Source organism: Lemur catta, chromosome 11, assembly GCF_020740605.2.
Source record: "Lemur catta isolate mLemCat1 chromosome 11, mLemCat1.pri, whole genome shotgun sequence".
In the NCBI taxonomy this organism is placed as follows: Eukaryota; Metazoa; Chordata; class Mammalia; order Primates; family Lemuridae; genus Lemur; species Lemur catta.
In genome coordinates, this window is record NC_059138.1 from 49,468,187 (window position 1) to 49,488,326 (window position 20,140).

Genomic DNA, 20,140 nt, shown 5'->3' on the forward strand with positions numbered 1-20,140 from the left:
ACATTTGTTTTCACTCTTTTGCTATTATGAATAATGCTACTGTGAACATTTGTGTAAAAGCTTTTGTGTAGACATGTGGAAACACCAAAGATCAAAATAAGTGTGTCATGAAAACATATTTATCCTTATTACATGCAATGGTATATGTTTCATTCTGCTGTGTTCTATTTCATTTTCTAAAAAATCCTGGCTATGGTACACTAAAATGATTGCAGAGCCCTCTAAAGGCTCATGATGTTTTGTATAGTTTTAAAAACCGCGCTACAGGATTCCTGACAGATGAGTACTCAGTACATATGAGGCAGCCCTTCATTTGGACAGGTCTGGTTTAAAAAGAGTTTCAAAGGTTGAATCAACATATGCTTCCTTATAACCTGAACTTTTGTACCCCCATAATAAGCTGAAATAAATAATATTAAAAAAAAATAAAGGTTATCAATATGAGATGAAAAAAAAACCAAAACATATGCCTCCTTGCTGTTTCCAGCCATTATCTTTTGCTTCTTGTAGTTTTCCTAGCAACAGTAGAGACATCACTGTGGTTCTTTACTCATCCCTTAGCTGTTTTATGGTATCAGTGAAATTGTGTAAAGATGCTTGTAAAAATTTCTTGAGTTACTCTTTTAAATGTAAAAAGCTTGAGTTTTTGAAATAGTTCAGACATACACAAAGGTAGAATAATGTGACAGGTACCCTTGGATTCATCACCCAGAATGAACAAAATTTAGTAATTTTTTTTTTTTTAAGAAATACACATTACAGATTCAATGGATGCTCTCTTGCCCTTCTATTTCCCCTTCCTTCCCGGAGGAACTCATTATCTTGCAGTTGGTGTGCATCCTCCTTGGTTTTGTTTCCATACATAAATATATATCCATAACAATATATATTACTGCTTTGTGTGTTTTTAAAATGTACGTGTTTGGTATCATGCATATCCTCTTGCCCCTCAACATTGTTTTTTGATCTGTTATGATGATACAGGTAAAAGAATAGAGTTCGTTCCTTTTTATTGCTTCCTGGCTTTCTATTTTATAAACCTATCATTTATTCATTTTCCTGTTAGTAGTATTTATAGGTTGTTTATGGTGTTTTGCTGTTATAAGCAGTGTATGCCATTGATACACACATTTGCATGAGTTTCTGTGGCATATATATTTAGAAGTGAAATTGTTGATTCCTAGGGTTTGCACATTCTCAACTTCCCCACACACTGCCAAATCAAATAGTGATATAGCAATTTACACTCTGCCAGTAGTGCATGTGAATTTCTTTATATCCCATCTTCATCACTATTTGGAATCGGAAGAACTTCTAAATTTTTAACAATATTATGATTATGAAATGGTATCTAATTATTTTACTTTCCATTTCCCTGTGACTGATGAGGTGGAGCACCTTTGTTGATCTCCATTTTCTCCTCTGGCTGACCTGTTCAGACTTCCCTAATTTTTCTATTGGGATTTTTGCCTTTTTCTTATGGATTTTTGGCATTTAAAAATATTCTGGTTTCTTTTCTATTATTGGTTACATGGGTTGCAGGTTTTTTTTTTTTTTTCCAGTTTGTGGCTTATCCTTTCATTCTTCCCATGGTATCTTTTGTTATAACAGATGATTTAAAAAATGTTTAATGTTATCCATATCGATCCTTTTGTTAATAATTCTTTGTGTTTATGTATTATTTTAGTACTGCAGAATCTACTATAGTTTAGAATATCTTAATTTTTCATAAAGTAAGTCCTTGATGTGATTTTCTTCTTTAAAAAGCAGTATAGAATAATGACTAAGAGTTAGAGGACTTGGAATTAAACTGCATAGATTCAAAGGCCACCTCTGCCACTGGCTAACTGTGTGAACTTGGCAAGCACTTAACTTTTCTAATGCTGACTTTTTACATCAATAAAATGTGAATAAGAATAGTAGCCAGTTCATATGTGGTTGTGAGGATTAAAAGAGATAATATACATAAAGCTGTAGCTGGGCGTTTGGCATATAGTAAGAGCTCAATAAATGTTAGCTCCTTTTTTAGCTCCCATAATTATCATTTCTTGTTATAAAACTGGTAGCCAGTTCTTTATATATACAAATCACTAGATTTCTCTGTGTTCACAAGAGCTGTGGTTTGCATCATATACCGCAGGAGAATAGGATGATTTGGACTCTGGTGCTAGTTCTGGATTCCAGCTTTGGCTCACTACAGATGTTCCCAAAAGCATAACTACCAGATTAGTGGATAAAATGCTCAATTTTAATAGCAGATTTTTAAAAATAAATCAGATTTTTATTAAATAAAACAGATTTTATCTGAAGACTGCAAAATGTAAATTAAAAGGAACAGACAGGTGAAGGAGAAGGGGCTTCCAAAATTTTACAGAAGGTAGCAGTTACAACAAAATCACTTCTTCTTCTGTGAAAACTAAAATTGCCTTACATCTGAAACATATTTATGCTAATAATACTGATTTTTTAATGTGGTTTTAAATAACAGCATTATTGAGATATACTTTATGTACCATAAAATTCACTCATTTAGAGTATACAATTCAGTGGTTTTCAATATGGTTTTTAATAAAACTTTGTTGTTTTCAATTCACTGTTTTTCCCTTTCTACTCTGGCTCTTCACTTTTCTTTTTTTAAAGACAGGGTCTCACTCTGTCACCCAAGCTGGAGTGAAGGGGAGGATCATAGCTCACAGCAGCCTGAAACCCCTGGGCTCGAGTGATCCTCCTGCCTCAGCCTCCTGGTTAGCTGGGACTACAGATGTGTGCCACTATGCCCAGCTAATTATTTTAATTTTTTGCAGAGATGGTGTCTTGCTATCTCGCTATGTCGCCCAGGCTGGTCTTGAACTCCTGGCATCCAGTAATGCTGCTGCTTCCACCTCCCAAAATGCTGGGATTACAGGTGTGAGCCACCACACCCAGCATCTTCACTCTTTATCATTGTATTCTTTTTGTGAGCTAGTTGTGACCTTAAATTATTCAGCTTCTTAGTAAGATGACTGTGGGCCCAGCATTAGATCTAACCTTTAGCTCAGTGGAAGAACTTCCATGTTCTTACAGTGGATTCTCGTATTTAATAAATATTTTAACACTTAATCAATCAACAATGTGTTCCTGAATTTCTAACAGTTTTCAACAGTCTTTCCAAAATATGTTATTCCAAAGTTAGTTGTTTGTGTTATTTCTCTTCCTCAAGAAATAATTAGGTTAGGAGAAGTCCGTATGCTTTTATTTTAGCATCATATGTTCACTGCAGAAAGTGTTCAGGAAGAAAAGAGCTCCAAGTACAGATAGTATTGTTGCTGGTGGTAGTAGGGTGTGTGTGTTTGTGTGTGTGTGTGTGTGTGTGTGTGTGTTTGTGTGTGTATGTGTATATATATATATATATATATATATATATATAGAGAGAGAGAGAGAGAGAGAGAGAGAGAGAGAGAGAGAGAGAGAGAGAGAGAGAGTATTTGTGGGACATCTCATCTCCATAAGGCCACTGAGTCGGTTTTAGTCCTTACATTTCACTTGATGAGAGAAGAAACAGCTATACTTTTCTCTGAACCTTCTCGCCCTTGTACAATTGGGTATTTCGTTATATTTAAGCTATTAATCATGCCTTTTTATAGCTCCTGTTCTCTGCAGCATGTTTTCACTAAAACTAGAGATTCTTGATTCTTTTTGTTGTTCTGTCTTTGAATAATGAGGAACTGGGGGGATTGGCAAATATTTAATAGACTTTGATTCTTGTTCCTTTTCTTAAGAAATTTAAACTTGCCAGCTCTATAATTAAAATTTTTCTGTGGGTTCTTTTATAGTTGAGGTAAGGCTCGATAATTGTTTTGGGTAACACTAATGTAGTGTATGTATGTAATGGAATTATTTCCTGTGATTTGATTTGTGAACTGATATCCTTTTAATTCATTCCCCAAATATTTATTGAGTGCCTACTATGTGACAGGCACTATTCTGGGTCCTTGGGATACATCAGTGAGTTAAGAAAACCCCAAATTTCTTTCTTTCTTTCTTCTGGGGCTTATGTTCTAGCCGATAGACAAAAACGTAGTAAGTGATAAATTATACAGTGTATTAGAAGGTGGGTAGGTACTATGGAAAAGAAAAAATATAGCATGGTAGTGGGGATTGGTAGTGCAGGTGAGTGTAGGTGGCATAGGTTGTGACTTTTAGTAGGGTAGTCTATTAGGCCTCAGAGAAGGTGACATTAGGAAAAGACTTGAAGGAAGTGGGGAGTAAGCTATGCAGGTATCTTAGGAACTGAGTATTCCAGGACAGGAGAACAACCAGTAGTATGATGACCCCAAGGCCAGAGTGTGCGTGTCCAGTATGGAGAACAAGATGACTACTCCAAAGAAGATTGGTGATGGAAGGTCTTACTGGAAGCAGTACTGGGAAGAAATATTTGGAATCATCCTCATCTCTGGCAGTATTTTTGGTTTCATCCTGCAGTCTCAGTATTAGATTATCTCACCAAGGAAAAGCATACTTCACTTTTTAAACTATGGTGTTTGAAGGTAATCCATCCCTCTCCTCTTCCCACAATCCCACAGTGTAATACATTTGGATTCTTCTTTGTAAGACAATATTACTTCCATGCACTTAAACGTACTTCTGTTTTATATTTGCTACATACATGACTATAAATTACTCATTTTGCAGGATGTTTTATCCTATGTGGTTGCTAGATATTTTTAGTGCTAGCCTGCGATAAAGCTTACTAAGTAGTAAATACTTTCTACTGTGCCTAAGAGATGAGAGGCGTACTTCCAAGCCATCTTTGAACATATCTGGTTTCCCAAATGGAGGAAATAGGCCTATAATGCATTAGGAAAGAGTTTTGTTAGCTATGTAAAAAAGAAAATCAGATGATTCAGCATTGGAACAGACTACAAATGGGGGTAAAGAACTGTCTCAAGAACTAATAGAACAGGTGCAACAACTATTTTTCAAAATGATTTTGAGTAGATGTTGGTTTCCTCACAGTGGGGAATGGATCACATAACTCATTGATGTTCCCTAAAGCTCAGAGTTCGATTCTTCTCCCTCTGACCTGTAGGTAAAGCCTGTTCAAGTCATGTAGCCAAATGACATAGGAACACAGGTCTGAAGTATTTAAGGAGAATCAGTGGAATGCATAAACTGATAAAGCTTACATTCTATATAACAATGATAGTGCTTATAACTATTAGAGAACTCACAAAGAAACCAATAAAGTAGTTTATATGAAAGCAACCTTTATTATGTTATGGTCCTGAGAACTACTTTTCATTTTTGGCTAATTACAATTTGCAAAATAACTTTTGTCCATGTTATTGTCAGATAACAGTTGTTAGATTTGTTTTAAATTTGTAGAGTGAGCACATACTTTGTGCCAAGCAAGGTGCCAAATGTTGGGGATACAGAGGCATGTGGTATAGGGTTGAAGGTGGAAGGTGATGTAGCTATCAGGCATGGACCTCAGTGAGAGAAAGGTAGAGGAAATGTCATGTGGAAGTGACAAGGAAAGCAAAAACAATTCTGATTCCTGAATACAACATAAAATTCTGTTCATAGTGCTTGAACTTTTATTGTTCGTGTGGTAGAATAATATACCTAACATTTATGGAGTTAGTTCATTTTGTGTATTTAATCTTTGCAGCAATCCTCAGAGGTAGGTAATGTTGTTTCAGTTTAACAAATAGAGAAACTGAGGCACAGAGAGCTTAAATAACTTGCCCAAGATCATTCAGTTTAGGAAGAGATGTAGCACAGGAAATTTGATTCCAGAATCTGGAGTTTTAACCACTATCCTCTGCATCTTTTCATAAGTAACTTCTCACAGTTTTAAAACAGAGGGAAAACTCTTTTGGACAAAACAATTAGTACTGGGTTGTATTACTGCCTTGAACAATAGTAACATGTTTTTCCAGATAATAGAAATCTGTAGGCAGAGACTATATCTTCCTCAGAGTCCCCTGTGGTTTTTATGGAGTCTTGTGCACACAGTAGGGGCTTAGGACTTGGTGGTAATGGAGATGGAAGAGCATGTAGGGAAGGCCAGCAAAGGACAAAGAGGAGAGCTCAGTGGCGAGTTGCTAAGGATGCCAATCTGGGGAATGCCTCAGTGAGGAGCCCTTGCTAGGAGGCAGCTTCCCAGAAGCCCAGTGGGGAAAATTCAGAGCTATAACCTACACACTTTTAGGACATGAATAAATTCTTCTAGGGTATCATTTAATAAACTAAATGAAAACTGATCTCCATGTTACTTTGAAAGTATTCATTTGCCTCAAAGCAACAAGTAAAAAACTATCATAAAGCACAGAAAGAATGACTGTGCCCAGCATTTTTCCTTTGTAAAAAATAATTAAGACGTCTTGTAGGAATCCTTTCTTTAACCTAGCGTGTCAGATGCATAAAGATCTCATTAAACTGTCCTAATTTGCCTCAATAGAGGAAAGAACTACAGAATTTATTCAGCTTTGTATCAAAACACAGCAGCAGCGTAGAGACCTGGGTCACGTATGGCATACACAGCACACAGTATCCAGTTTGGTTAAGGTTGAGCATCTGATCAGATGGAGGAAGTGAACGGCTCTAATACAGCTGGTGGCTCTAGGGCTCCACCATCCTGCGATGGCTCCTGTGATTTTATTTTCTTGTTCTTTCTGTTTCTGATACTGGGAGGGTCAAGTTCTGTTAGCCTTTGACATGAAATTGTTTCTATTAAGAGCTGAGTTCATGCCAGTGAAGATAAGAGTTGTGAGATTAAGGGTTTTAGTCTCTTTTTATATTTAGACACGAGGTTATAAAACTAACTAGAAATCTATACATTTATGGGTTTTTTCTTGTATTAAGATATATTTCATAACTAAGGTATAGTCTGCCTGTGATTCTGACTTTACTAGACACTGTTAGCATGTCTTTTTTTTTTTTTTTTTTTTGAGACAGAGTCTCGCTTTGTTGCCCGGGCTAGAGTGAGTGCCATGGCGTCAGCCTAGCTCACAGCAACCTCAAACTCCTGGGCTCAAGCGATCCTCCTGCCTCAGCCTCCCGAGTAGCTGGGACTACAGGCATGCGCCACCACGCCCGGCTAATTTTTTGTATATATATATTTTAGTTGGCCAGATAATTTCTTTTTATTTTTTAGTAGAGATGGGGTCTCGCTCTTGCTCAGGCTGGTCTCGAACTCCTGAGTTCAAACAATCCACCCGCCTTGGCCTCCCAGAGTGCTAGGATTACAGGCGTGAGCTACTGCGCCCAGCCTACTGTTAGCATGTCTTAAGTCTAGAGGACCCTTCAATGATGATGTGTATCCCATCTCCCTCATTTAGAGCAGCAGTTATTCCTTCTATTCCTGGCTCTTCAGAGATGACCTATTAGCACTAGAAAGTTTACTTGTTTCAAGTAATAATTATCTTCCAGGTTACAGTTGGCTCCAAGCATTTCCTGTCATAATGTATAGACATACGTGCTCACACGTGCATGTAAGCATTATGGGATATACAATGGGTAATATGACTTGATTTGTGGAGTTTTCTTTTATCTGCTAATAACAGTATCTCCTAGGATTTCCTACTTTCACAGATGATTTAGACTCAGTGTATTTTAAAAAGATGTTTCACCTTTTTAGAGAAAGAGTTTAGTACTAAGGATTAGGTGACAAGATCAATCTTTTTCTTTGCAGGGGCTAATAGTGACTGGCTCCAATAAGTGATAGAAGCATAAGTGAAATTATTTTCTAGAGCACTTTTCATTACCTTTATCGAATAGAATAATCTCATTATTTTGCTACTTAGATTTAGGTTTTTTCTTTTAACATCTTTGAAAAATTATATTCATTTAGTTATTTTAGATTCAGATGTTTTTGCAGTTAGAATCCCAAAAAAAGACTATATACCACATATATGTAATGCAGTACATGCAACAAAAATTTTCTTATTGAGTGTTTGTTTTCTCTCAAACTTGCTTCATGGATGGGTTCTTTCTGTTTTCCCGTAACTCAAGGGCAAAGAGTCACCCTTCAAAGCACCTTGGATATGCCAGCTGGTAGTATATGAAAGCCCATGAGTTTAAGAATTTGGGGGCAGATTTATGTCACATTGAATTGCTGTTGAAGATTCTTTCTATGTTCTAGACTATGCATGCATTGCAAGATTCCATGGTTTTAAGACCACAGTTTTCTCAGAGATAGCTGGTGGTCTGTTCTCACTCTCTCTCTCTCTCTCTCCCTCTCCCCTCCTCTTTCTTTCTCTCATTCTCTCTCTCTCTCTCACACACATACACATGCATACCATATGTTTTCATCTTCTCCTTTCATTATGTGGTAATTAAGATAACTATAGGTGTGTTCCTCCTACCAATCTTCATTCTACCTACTTGGGAAACAAAAAAATGAAATATTTTTGCGGTGGTTCTTGTCTCTAGAATCCTCTCATTCTGTGTTCCAATAAATAAAGCCTTTGGTTTAATTAAAAAAAAAAAGAGACAGAAAACCTTTCATGGTTGACTGTCAAGTCGTGGGTGAAAAATGATCTTTTGAATGTCCTTGATGTTAGAGACAACTGCTTTTTTCTTCTTCTTTTAAGCAGGTACTTTGCTCTTGTAATATTTTACTTAGATTATTTCTTGACTGTGTTCTTGGGAAACTTTTGGATGGTTGAGATATGTCAGTAAAGAAGGAATCTGGTCATTTTAAAGTTTACTATATACATATGTATATACATGAACAGAAAGTCCTCTAATATTATGTGGTTTTGTTCTTAGTTTTAGGATAGAAAAGGCCTTTTTACACCTTATGAATTTGTTTCCCAAAGAAAATGTTATGGGATTCATATGTGTCAGCTATTCATCATCATGTGTTTTTTGTTCAGTGATCCTTTTTATTTCTTTTCCATAAACACTTGGAGCTAATGCTTTAGTAGAAGGGAGCCTTAACTCTCAGACACTTCTAATGTATATATACAATAAGCAATATGAAATCAAGCAAGCAAAGAAAACTCTATTGACATAACTGAAAACTGAGTGAAGTAAATCTTGATGTGAAGAGCTCACCATTCTTAATTTTATTCTTTGGACATGGCCTATTTCTGATGTTGCCTCCAGGAGAGATTGTGACCTAGCTGGCAGAGACAACTCTTATTTCGAAGTCTACTTTTTAAAATTATCTGATTTAGAGCTAAACTGACTAGTTATTCATTTGAGAGTGTGGTGGCTTAACCACTTAACCATTTTTCCTTCTCTACTCTTTTTGCCTTTTATTTAGCTTTCAATAGTTACATTATTCTCTGCAACAAGCTTTTATATACTCTTTCCACCATAAACAAAAAATTTTAAGTGTTTTTCTCACAGCATTCTATAACAGTTCACATATGGGGAAAAACAAGATGAAAGTTTTTTTTTAACTCTAAATCAAATATCAAGCCAATAGTGAGGCTGGGAAGAGCTCTCATCACATTTCTCCCAGGCCTTTCCTGTACCAAGAAAGAGTATCAGTTTCTCAGGGCTGATTTGTCTGAGGAATTCTGTCTGCTGATTTTGTTGCATCTAAATGTTGGGGTTCCTTGCACTTGGATTTAATTACAGCTCGATATAACCATATGATATTGTATTGTTCTCAGGCCACTAAGTATCTTAAAGGTCTGCTTTGACTTTCAGGATTATGTGAGTAAGCATTTTCTTGTTCAGGCCTTAAATTGAAGGCCTAGTAATGGGCAGTTAATGGCCAAGATGATGGAGAGACTGATTTATTAGAAGATAGCAGAAGCATAAATAGGTAATGAGGCTGCCTGACTTCCTGAATGGAGATGAGAAAATGGGAGCTGGTGCCAGTGTTGGCACAATCTCTCTTTGCCTCTGGCTTGGGATCAGGGGCCATTGGAGGGAAGGGGACATTACAGCCAGGGAATCACAGAATCCAGGGCTTTTAGTGCCCTCTGAAGTGGAAACTCAACAAGGCAAGTTTAGGGATTGCCTCTCAAGAGCTTATCTTATCCAAGGAAAGTCATTTTTTTTGTGGCATGTATGGTTTTACCTAGGGGTTCCTGCGTACTGAGATCTACATGATATAATCTCTGTCCTAGGACAGGACATCCCAAAACAAGGGCCATAGATTATGTTTACATGAATTGTAAAGTTTTTCACATCAAATAAAATTAGTAACAAGAATGGAAATTTGAGTTGGAAAGCAGGTTTGACTAGAGGAGAATTCCATGGGAATCGACCATACCTTAGACTCACATAGGGTAGCTCTTTAAAAAATACCAAGAGAATTCTGATCTTTTGCTCTCCTTCCCTCATTTAAAAAAAAAAAAAGTATGTCGAGAGGCTACCATATGTGAGACAGAATGCCAAGGTGCTTGTAGAGATGTTTCTGGAAACCAAGTGGCCCTCGGAAGGCTATTAGATTGCATTTCTTTTTCCTCCTTTTTGGCTTTCTCTTACTCACTATCCCCACTTAAAAAAAAACTTTTAAAAACTTCTATTATTTTGGCTGAACCCAACAACAAAATTTAGGTAGTAAATTGTCAAAAGAAGATAGATTTTATTTGCGTTTGAAATATGCAGGGATTTAGTAAGTTAATAATCGATTTTCAAAGTTAAACATACTTTGTTATAAATAGTGAAGGAAGGGGAAGGGAGCTGTTGTTTGTTGAACATCTATTATCACAAAGGTCTTCAAATACATTTCTGTGGCTTTTAGGATAAGAGTACATTTCCTAGGTTGGTTAGAATATTGGTTTTCAACCCTTGTCCACACCTTAGAATCACATGGATAACTCTTTAAAAAAAATTGATGCCTATGATCCACCGCAGACCAAATGAATCAGAATATCTGAATTTGGGGCACAGGCATTACTATTTTTTTTTGAGACACAGTCTTGTTCTGTCGCCCTCGGTAGCGTGCAGTGGCTTCATCATAGCTCACTGCAACCTCAAACTCCTGGGCTCAAGGGATCCTTCTGCCTCAGCCTCCCAAGTAGCAGAGACTACAGGTGTGCGCAACCATGCCTGGCTAAGTTTTCTATTTTTGATAGAGATGGGGTCTCGCTCAGGCTCATCTCAAACTCCTGAGATCAAGCAGTCCTTGACCACTTTGGCCTCGCAGAGTGCTAAGTATTTTGTTTTTTTTTTAAGCTTTCCAAGCAAGTCTAAGATGCAGCCAGGATTGAGAATAATTGGTTTAGAAGTTCTTCGGCATCTGTAGTTCCAGCGTGATCTTCCACAATAGATGTCTCACATTTTTTGCCTCAGCAGTATTGCATGTCTTATAATTTCCTGATTATGCTGAGCTGTTTCTCATTTTTGTGCCTTTGTTGGTCCTTTTTCCTGGAGTGCTTTCCCCTGCATTGTCAGTCTGAGGAGCACCAACCAATCCCTCTAGAGCCCTACAATTGAAGGGCTGCTGCTGTATCTTGTACATGTATCTATTACTGGACTTACACATATTTTGTAATAAATTTTTAGGAGGTTCCCTTTTTGACCAGAAGTTTTTTGAGTATAGGGACCCCATCCAATTCATCTTTCTTTCCCAGGATCTGACATGGTCAGCAACCACAAAGGTTGAACAGACTGTAACTTATTTATTATAATAAATGTACGAAGTGTGTATTATTATTTTTGCTCTTTCAGGGATGAGGACTTTCAGTTCAAAGACATTAAACAACTTCCCCTTGTTTATAACACTAGTAAAAGGAATATCAAGAATTGAAACCTAGCTCAGCTCTTTGAAGTTCATTCTTTAAATGCTGATATTTTGTTTTGTTTCACTTTGTTTTAAAATGTCCTGCTGCTGGGCACTTTTCTGGTTCTTGTAATAATAAACGCAGATGGTTGGATTCTAAGAACAGTTTGGTTAAAGATAATGTATTACTATAAATCAGATGCAATATAAAATACAGCTTATGATAACTATAGATGTCATTGAGTTGACCAGATGGAAAAGGGAGTGGTATTAACATAGAGTCATAGGTAGAGAAATATGGATAGAAACACTTATGTTTTTACATACATCGTGCCAAATTTACATATTGGATAGACCTGTTGGGTAGAACCCTCTGTTAACAAACGCCGTTGTAATACAGTTCTGCTTTGCAAGATTAGTCCCATACCTTAGCTGACTAGTCACAGGAAAACTATCTTGCTGATATGGCCACAACAGATTCTAGAATGAGGAATCTTAATAGAGATAGAATATCAATCTCTTTTAGGTCTTTTGCCAGAAGTTCACATGAGGCAATGGAGTAATCACAGTGAGGCTATGGTGATTTTTAATTGCCTTTTCTGATATAGAAAAGAGGGATAATATATACAAGTGATACTTTGCTATTGGGATTTTGTTTTTTATTAAACTCAAGATATTAGAGTTCTAAGAATTATACTTGTATTTTTAAAAAACTGAGTTGAAGCAGTCAAATGGCAAAGAAGTATTTAGGAGATAGTAGTTGAAGATTCTGTTACGTGCATTAAACACTTTTTTAAAATAATGTTAATTACTTTCACAATTATGTTATATAATACCATTTAATTGATAATACTCTATAGGTAAATGTTGATTCATTATTCAGGTTGGAATTAATTAAAAATCCAAACTATTTCATCTTTCTCCTTGTGTCAAAGTTCTGATTCTATCATGAATGTTTTAGTGTCAACTTTGCTTTAAATAAGGGTTATCAATAAGGCAATCTTGAAACGCTTGTTTGTGTTTGCACTCTGGGATATGTAGGTTTGCCCTGGCTCATTGACACTGGAAGATATGAGAAGAAAAGAACAGGCTGCCAAGAAGCAAAATGCTTAAGGGGCATGAGGGTTATATTAATTTCATATTTAAATTTCAGCTATTGCTCATGAATAATAAACAGGCTTCAATCTGGGGATTGTATCAGGTTCTTCTGGTCTTAAAATTCAATGATTCATTTTTGAATTTAGAAATTAGAATTATCTGTGTGTAATTATATTGATTAAGAGTTTTTGCCATCTGGGTAGTTATTTTATATTTTTGCATTTTTCCCCTGAATCTTTTGTTTCACAGCTTTTATAAACGTCAGCTTCACTGCTTGTCTGAATCCCTAAAACACCTATTGCACACACATACTTTACCATACCTATGTAATTTTTTTCCTTACAAGATGGATTTCCATGTATAATTTTAACTATAATTCTCAGTTTCTAAGATTGTAATCAAATTGATCTTAGAACATGTGCTGTGTGTCAGATGTGGTAACACTGACTTTTCTGAGGAAAACAGAGTTCTAAAGACTGTTTTTTTCATGTTTTGATTTTCTTATCCTCTAAAAATGCTCTATGGAGCATTTTCATGACTCTAAAAATGCTTCTATTATAATAATTAGAACTCAGTAAAAATGTGCAAGCACCTCGGAGCTGCAGAATGAGAGGAAGGAGTTGAAATATGAAAAAGCCAGGAGTTGAGATACCTGCTCTGCTACTAACTATGTGACCTTGGGAGTGACTTTTTCCCACACTGGCCTCAGTTTCCCTACTTGTAAAATAAAGAAGTCATATTATGTGAGCTCTAGGGAGTCTCTCAATATTTTTCGATGATACTAAAGTGATTGCTTAATAGTTTTTAAAGTGATAAATCATTCCTATGTAGTAATTTGAAAGAATGCATTTCTGTAAAACTGTATTTTTCAAATATCTCTAAGAGTTATTGCTACTTTTTAATCTTCAACTTAAAGTTAATAAATATTAGGATTTTTATTTGGCAATATGTGTTAGCCTCCCCCCACCAAAGGAAAATCCTGGTATTATACTTGTTTTTTTTCTTCTCAAACATTTCGTTTTACTTTGAACTAAAAAGGCAAGGTCTACCATTAACTTTTTGAGAGCCATCGTAGCTTACTTCAATAGTGTTGAATCATAAGCATGATTATTAATATAGCATGAATTCAGTGTAATTCTGCTTATTATTTCTCCAAGAAATACCTAAAGAAGTAACCATGTTTCTTCTCTTTGGTGGATGTATAAGCCAGACACCTGGGGAAGGCATGTTAGAATGTTGGAAGACCACACAGAATGCGTGGAAACCATGCTCACGTTTATTTTAGTGACCACCACTGCAAGTTTGGTTTGTCTGGAAAGTTTGGAATTTGATCCTTGTGACCTCATAGGTTTTGGTCCTGCTGCTGCAGGTGCCTTAGTTTTAACCAAACTGTGGAGGAAAGTGACGTTGAACACTAGTGTGATCAACTTACTATTGGAGCTGCTTTTTTTTTAAATTTTATTAAAAAAATTGTTTTTAGAGACAGAGCCTTGCTATGTTGCCCAGGCTGGTCTCTGTGCCTCCCAGGCTGGAGTGCTGTGGTACGATCATAGCTCACTGTAACCTGGAACTGCTGGGCTCAAGCAATCCTCCTGCCTCAGCCTGCTGTGTAGCTAGGGCTACAGGTACGCACCACTGTGCCCAGCTAATTTTTAATTTAATTTTTTTTTTTTTTTTGTAGAGACAAGGTCTTGCTATATTGCCCAGGCTGGTTTTGAATTCCTGGCCTTAAGTGATCCTCCCATCTTGGCCTCCCAAAATGCTGGGATTACTGGCCTGAGCCACCACTCCTGTCCTTGGAGCTGCTCTTTTAAATGTTCAAAGACAGTGCCAGTGGTGTTGTATTAGTTTCCTATTGCTGCTATAACATTACCAGAAACTTAGTTGCTTAAAACAACAAAAATTTACAGTCTTACAGTTCTGGGTCTTATGAAGCTGAGAGGAAGGTGTTGGCAGTGCTGTGCTCCTTCTGGAGGCTCTAGAGGAGATTTGTTCCTTGCCTTCTGTAGTTTCTAGAGGCTGTCTGCATACCTTGGTTCGTGTTCTCTTCCTCAGATCACTCTGATTTCTACTTCTGTCATCATATCTCCTGCTCTGACTTTGACCTTCTTGCGTCCCTCTTAAAAGGACCCATGTGATTAGGTTGAGTCCCTCCGGATTATCCAGGATAATCTCCCCATCTCATGGCCCTTAACTTAATCATATCTGTGCAGCCCTTTTTGCTATGTAGGGTAACATGTCCATAGGTTCTGGGGATTAGGGTGTGGTCATAAGTGGGGGCCATTATTATTCTGCCCACCAGAGATCCCTTCTAGTCATTAAGGTTGTCACCTGGATGTCACCTGCTAAAAGAGGCCTTCCAGGACTACCTCAGAGACCCACCTTCCCTGGTCATTCTTGACAGTATTTCCCTGTTTTATTAAGTCTGAGAATAGTGTACTTATTTTCTAAAGTTATTTTCCATTTAATTGTTCATTTTCTGTCTCCCTCTACTAGAAAATAAACTGTGCTGGAAAAGAAACATGGCCAGTCTTCTCCACCACTTTGTCCCCCACATCTAAATAGTTCCCAGCACTTGGAAGACTCTCAAAAGAAGTTTGTTGAATGAAACATTCTGTATACAGTCTAAGGAAGCTTGCCTTACATTAAAACTATATTAACATAACTCCTCTTCCTGTTGCTATCAATAATGCAAACATATTTACTGAATAGCAGTTAAGCATGTTGTCAATGGATTTTCTTTTGAATTTAAGTATATGGGTTTCTCCTTGGGACATGGCTAAGATCAATAAAATAAAATATCAGATGTAAAATGGAGCTATAGGAAAAAGAAAATATAAGAATTACAATTAATGCAAACAGTAAATACCTTGCCAAAAAAGAATGGTAGTATTACCTTGATCCAAGGTGAATAACATCTGGTCTGTGCCCTTTTCACCACAAATTGGCAACATTAATATTTTTAATTCAAAAGAAACTGAGATAAGAGCTTTAACAGTTGTACAAGTGCCCAGGAAGAATGGAGGAGGGAAAGGTTCATTTTAACTGAAACATCAATTCTTGTAAGCAGAGCTTTCCTCGGGCTGTTTCCAAAACATGATCTTTAGCACTTCAGGAAACTCAAAGAGCTTTTAGATAGAAGGGATAATATTATCCATCGACATGGCTTTAAGAGCAACCCTGATGGAAAGAGTGCTTTTCTTTAAGCAGGTAATTTATAGCTGTTCAGCTGTTGTTCATTTATGCATCCAGGTGATTGATAAAACAACCCTCAAATGAGTCATTCAGGCAGGTGATACTGAGTACCAGATGCTAGTCAGTAGTGAGGCCCTGATATGATACCGACCTGTAGTGAGGAGCAGGAGAGGGGGCCGTAGGAAGAGGTTGGGAAGACTTCGTGAAAGAGTAATGTTAGATACTGAACTGTGCCTCCTACCCCCCAAATTCGTACGTTAAAACTCTAACCAATTTCACTATATTTGGATGTGGGTCCTTTAAGAGGTGATTAAGGTTAAATGAGATCATAAGGGTGGGGTCGTAGTCCATTTTGACTGGTGTCCTTATAAGAAGAGGAGGAGACACCAGGCACGTGCACATACAAAGAAAAATCTGTGAAGACTAAGTGAGAAAACAGCCATCTGCAAGCGGAGAGAGGCTTTAGAGAAACCAAATCTACCAACACCTTAATCTTGGATTTCCAGCCTCCAAAATTGTGAGAAAATAAATTTCTGTTGTTTAAGCCAGCAGTCTGTAGTATTTTGTTATGGCAACCCTAGCAGACCATCGGAGGAACTTGATCCAAGTCTTGAAGGATGGGTAGGGCCATTTCTGGGAAACAGCTTTGATGAAGGGTCTGGTTCAGAAAAGGGCTCAGCTTAATGAATAAAAGCCACAGAAAAAGTTGGAATGGACACAGCTTTTGAATTAAAGAGTAAAAGAGAGAACTGAGCATGGATGGGGTACAGGTGGGTGTTTGGAGACTTAGTAACCATGGTGCTGGGAGAGGGGAAGGTGATTGTGGAGGGTCTTGAAATCCAGGGAGAGGAGGTTTGCATTTGATAAAGTGGAAAATCTGAGACTTACATTTGGAGTTTTGGTAAGGAGTCAGCTTTAGAAAGATCAGGGGGATATAGTTTGTGGCAGAGACAGAAATGAAGAGGAAGATGTGGCTCCAAAAACTATCATAAAAAAGGTAAAAAGAAGAATAAAATTTGGTTGGGCCTAAGTGCTAATTGGGAAGAGTTGGAAATTATAGTTAAATGATTAATAAGGTTGAGAGGTATCCGGATAGTTCTTCATCTTTCGGGTTTTATGAGGATTGGAATGTGTTAGGAACTGAGGTACAGCATTCTCCCACCCCTGCTTTCAAAGCTTTAAAAACAGAAGAGTTAGCCTTTCTTTCCGAAAAGCCTTATTATTGTTAATTCAACTCTCTCCTTTTACATAATCCCATAGTTTGCTGTGTATGAAACCCTAAGGATGGTTGAGGAGCCCTTTTTGCCCCACAGAATCCTAGGATGTCTCTTCTGCGATGGGCTGGTTCTCAGGGACAGCAGCACCATTGGCCTCATATACTTTGTATAGTTGCTCGGATGTTTTTATCTGTAAAACATGTTATTTTTTTTCTCATTGTAAGAATTATACATGTTTGTTTTAGAAATTTGTATACTGTAGAAACATAAACAACAATTCCATTAATTTTTAGGCCTGTTTAGATGTAACTACTGTTAGCGTTTGGGGAGTTAAATGGAATAGACAATTTTGCTTCCTCCTTTCTTTTCGGTTAATGTACATGATTATTCAATATGCTAATATTAATGTTATTGGTAACACTACATTTTTTAGTTTAGAGGGGTGGGGAACCTGTGGCCTTGGGGGCCACGTGTGGCCTTCTGGATCCTTGAGTGTGTGGCCTTTTGACAGAATCCAAATTTTACAGAACAAGCCCTTTTGGATTTGCAGGTTCCCCACTCCTTTAAAGCTTACTTTTAAAGGGGACAGTCATTTAAAATAGAATAAGATGGATGATGAAGTGCAGTTGTCTTGTTTAACCACTTGAGATAAACGAGAAAAATAAGACACTTGTCCTTCTTGATTGGGTGGTAATTTACTTTAGATTGGTGAGTGCTTGGCTTCTAAGAAGGTGCAAATTTTACTTTAATACGTTGTCATTTAATCTCCATGTTGAATTGGCTTTGATATTATAAATCTTTTAGAATAATCGTAAGAAATACTTATCGTCTGATTGCTATGGCTGAGTAATAAATACCTTTTATCTTTTTGATATTGTAGTTGACTCACGTTGACCAGGCAAGCTTCCAGGTTGATGCCTTTGGAACTTCATTCGTTCTCGATGTCGTGCTAAACCAGTAAGTGTTGAGCTGCGCTCACTTTTGTCAGACGCACATTGAATCCACTTTCTTATCCTTCTGTAAGGTTTTTTTTCTTACTATGTTTCACTTCATCTTCCTATAGCAGTTAAAAACTACATTTAAAACTATATCTATTGGCTGTGTGTTATAAAGTCTGACAAATAATAGATATTCATTTGAAATTGAATAGCCGTAACAGATTTAAGAATGTAAAATGGAAGGCAAGAGTTACTCCAATATTTTGTATAAGACTATGTGTGACCTAAGTTTCCTATGAATGACAATAAATTATGAAAATAATACTTTGGGTATTGTAATGTCTTTCTTAGGAACAGAAGAAAAGAGAAAGTTACACTTTTTTGATTAATGATTCAGAGGACTGGCTGCATGATATGTGATGCTAAATAACACCTGGTGTCCATTAGATGCTTTGATTTGGGTGTGGATTTCTGTGAGGTTTAGGGTACTGAGATTAGTCTGTACATACAATATAATTTTGGAAATAGTCATTTGTCTACCTAGAATTTTAGATTTGGAAAGGGCTTTTGATAAATCATTGGAGTTAATCTCTTGCCTTTGGGTAAGTGTAGTGTTTAATAAATCTGGTTAGTTATTTGTTCACTTTTTAAAAAAAGATGTCTATTCCACTCTTATCGTGGACAAATGGGAAGAGACCAGGGTTCTCCCGGGTCTGTGTTTTTCAGCTGGGCAGCATTGGGCCATAGCTTTGCTGGAAGCAACTATACAACAGCTCAGGAAGAAAGTTTGAGGCCAGAAGTTCAGACAAGTAGATTGAAAGTGAGAATCTGAGCCTAAGTCATTTATATTGGGGAACCAGCCAGGTGGAAGACTGCCAGTTAATTTTAAAAAGGATGTAAGAGGTAGGACTTAGGTATGTGCTATCTGGATAGGTAGCCATTAGCCACTTGTGGTTACTTATGTTTAAATTAATTTAAATAAAATTAAAAATTCTGTTCCTTGGTTGCATTAGCCACATTTCAAATGCTCAGTAACCCTCCTTGCCCTCATTCCCCCGTCTACCCTACTACCTCTTCTCCTCTGCTTCATTTTAAAAATAATATTTATCACCATTTAATGTATATATATATTGACTCATGGCATTGCCATTTTTGTAGGTCAAAAAAGTTTGACTACCAGCATTGACATGGGGTCATCTAATACTTGAGATTTTAATTATTTATTTTGTTTATTGCCTTTTTCCTCCCACTAGAATGTAAGCTCCCTAAGGGCAGAGATTTTCTCTCTTTGACTACTATATCCGGGAGCATAGCAGAAGGGCTAAGTTACTAAGGCTGGGAGTTCATGTCGACTCAGAAACCAGAGGCTAGGATAAGCCAGCAGACAGAGGTGAGATGACGGGATGAAGAAGAGTGAGCAGCAAAAAAGAAAAGGATGATAAATCTTTGGGACTAGCTTCTGAAAGCTAAGCATATATAGCATGGTGTGATTTCGAAAGTCAGTTTCCTAGGTTTGTATTTCAATGATTCTTTTCCATCCGTCTTTTCAATCATTGTTCCTGTTGGATAGTCCCCTGTGTTTGCTGGTTCCTGATATTTGTAACTCCTTGATTTTCAGCACTCAAACAAAGAAGGGATATTCATTCTTGTTCATTCTGCCCAAACTGCCTCACTTCCTTTAGAGAAATCTTGAGTCCAAAAATTTTCTGTTCCTGAAGGAAAAACGCATGGCCATACTTATTAAAGCATGAAGCTTAGGATACTGAGGATAAAGCAGAATTTTTTCTGAGATATTTTTTCTCTATTGGACATTTTTCTCATTTCTATGCAAATTTGAAATGATAAGACATATGAAGAATAAAATAATAGCATAAATAGAGGTTGCCTGAGCTGAGAAACTTATAGTGTGTTCATTTTGATATATATATATTTAAATTTTGGAATATTATGGGTGTACAAATGTTTTAGTTGCACAAATTGCTTTTGCACTGTTTGGGTTAGTTATAAGTGTGTCCATCACC

General features: G+C 36.9%; 1 protein-coding gene across 2 annotated transcripts in view; it reads left to right on the forward strand.

Annotated features, from left to right (window-relative positions):
• ADAM22 (ADAM metallopeptidase domain 22) overlaps window positions 1-20,140 on the forward strand; it is a 209,559-nt gene that overhangs the window by 14,289 nt on the left and 175,130 nt on the right. For both annotated transcript variants that reach the window (XM_045564912.1, XM_045564913.1), the window contains exon 3: window positions 18,062-18,138. In XM_045564912.1, the coding sequence (XP_045420868.1) occupies window positions 18,062-18,138 (77 nt within the window). The remainder of the gene's footprint in view (window positions 1-18,061; window positions 18,139-20,140) is intronic.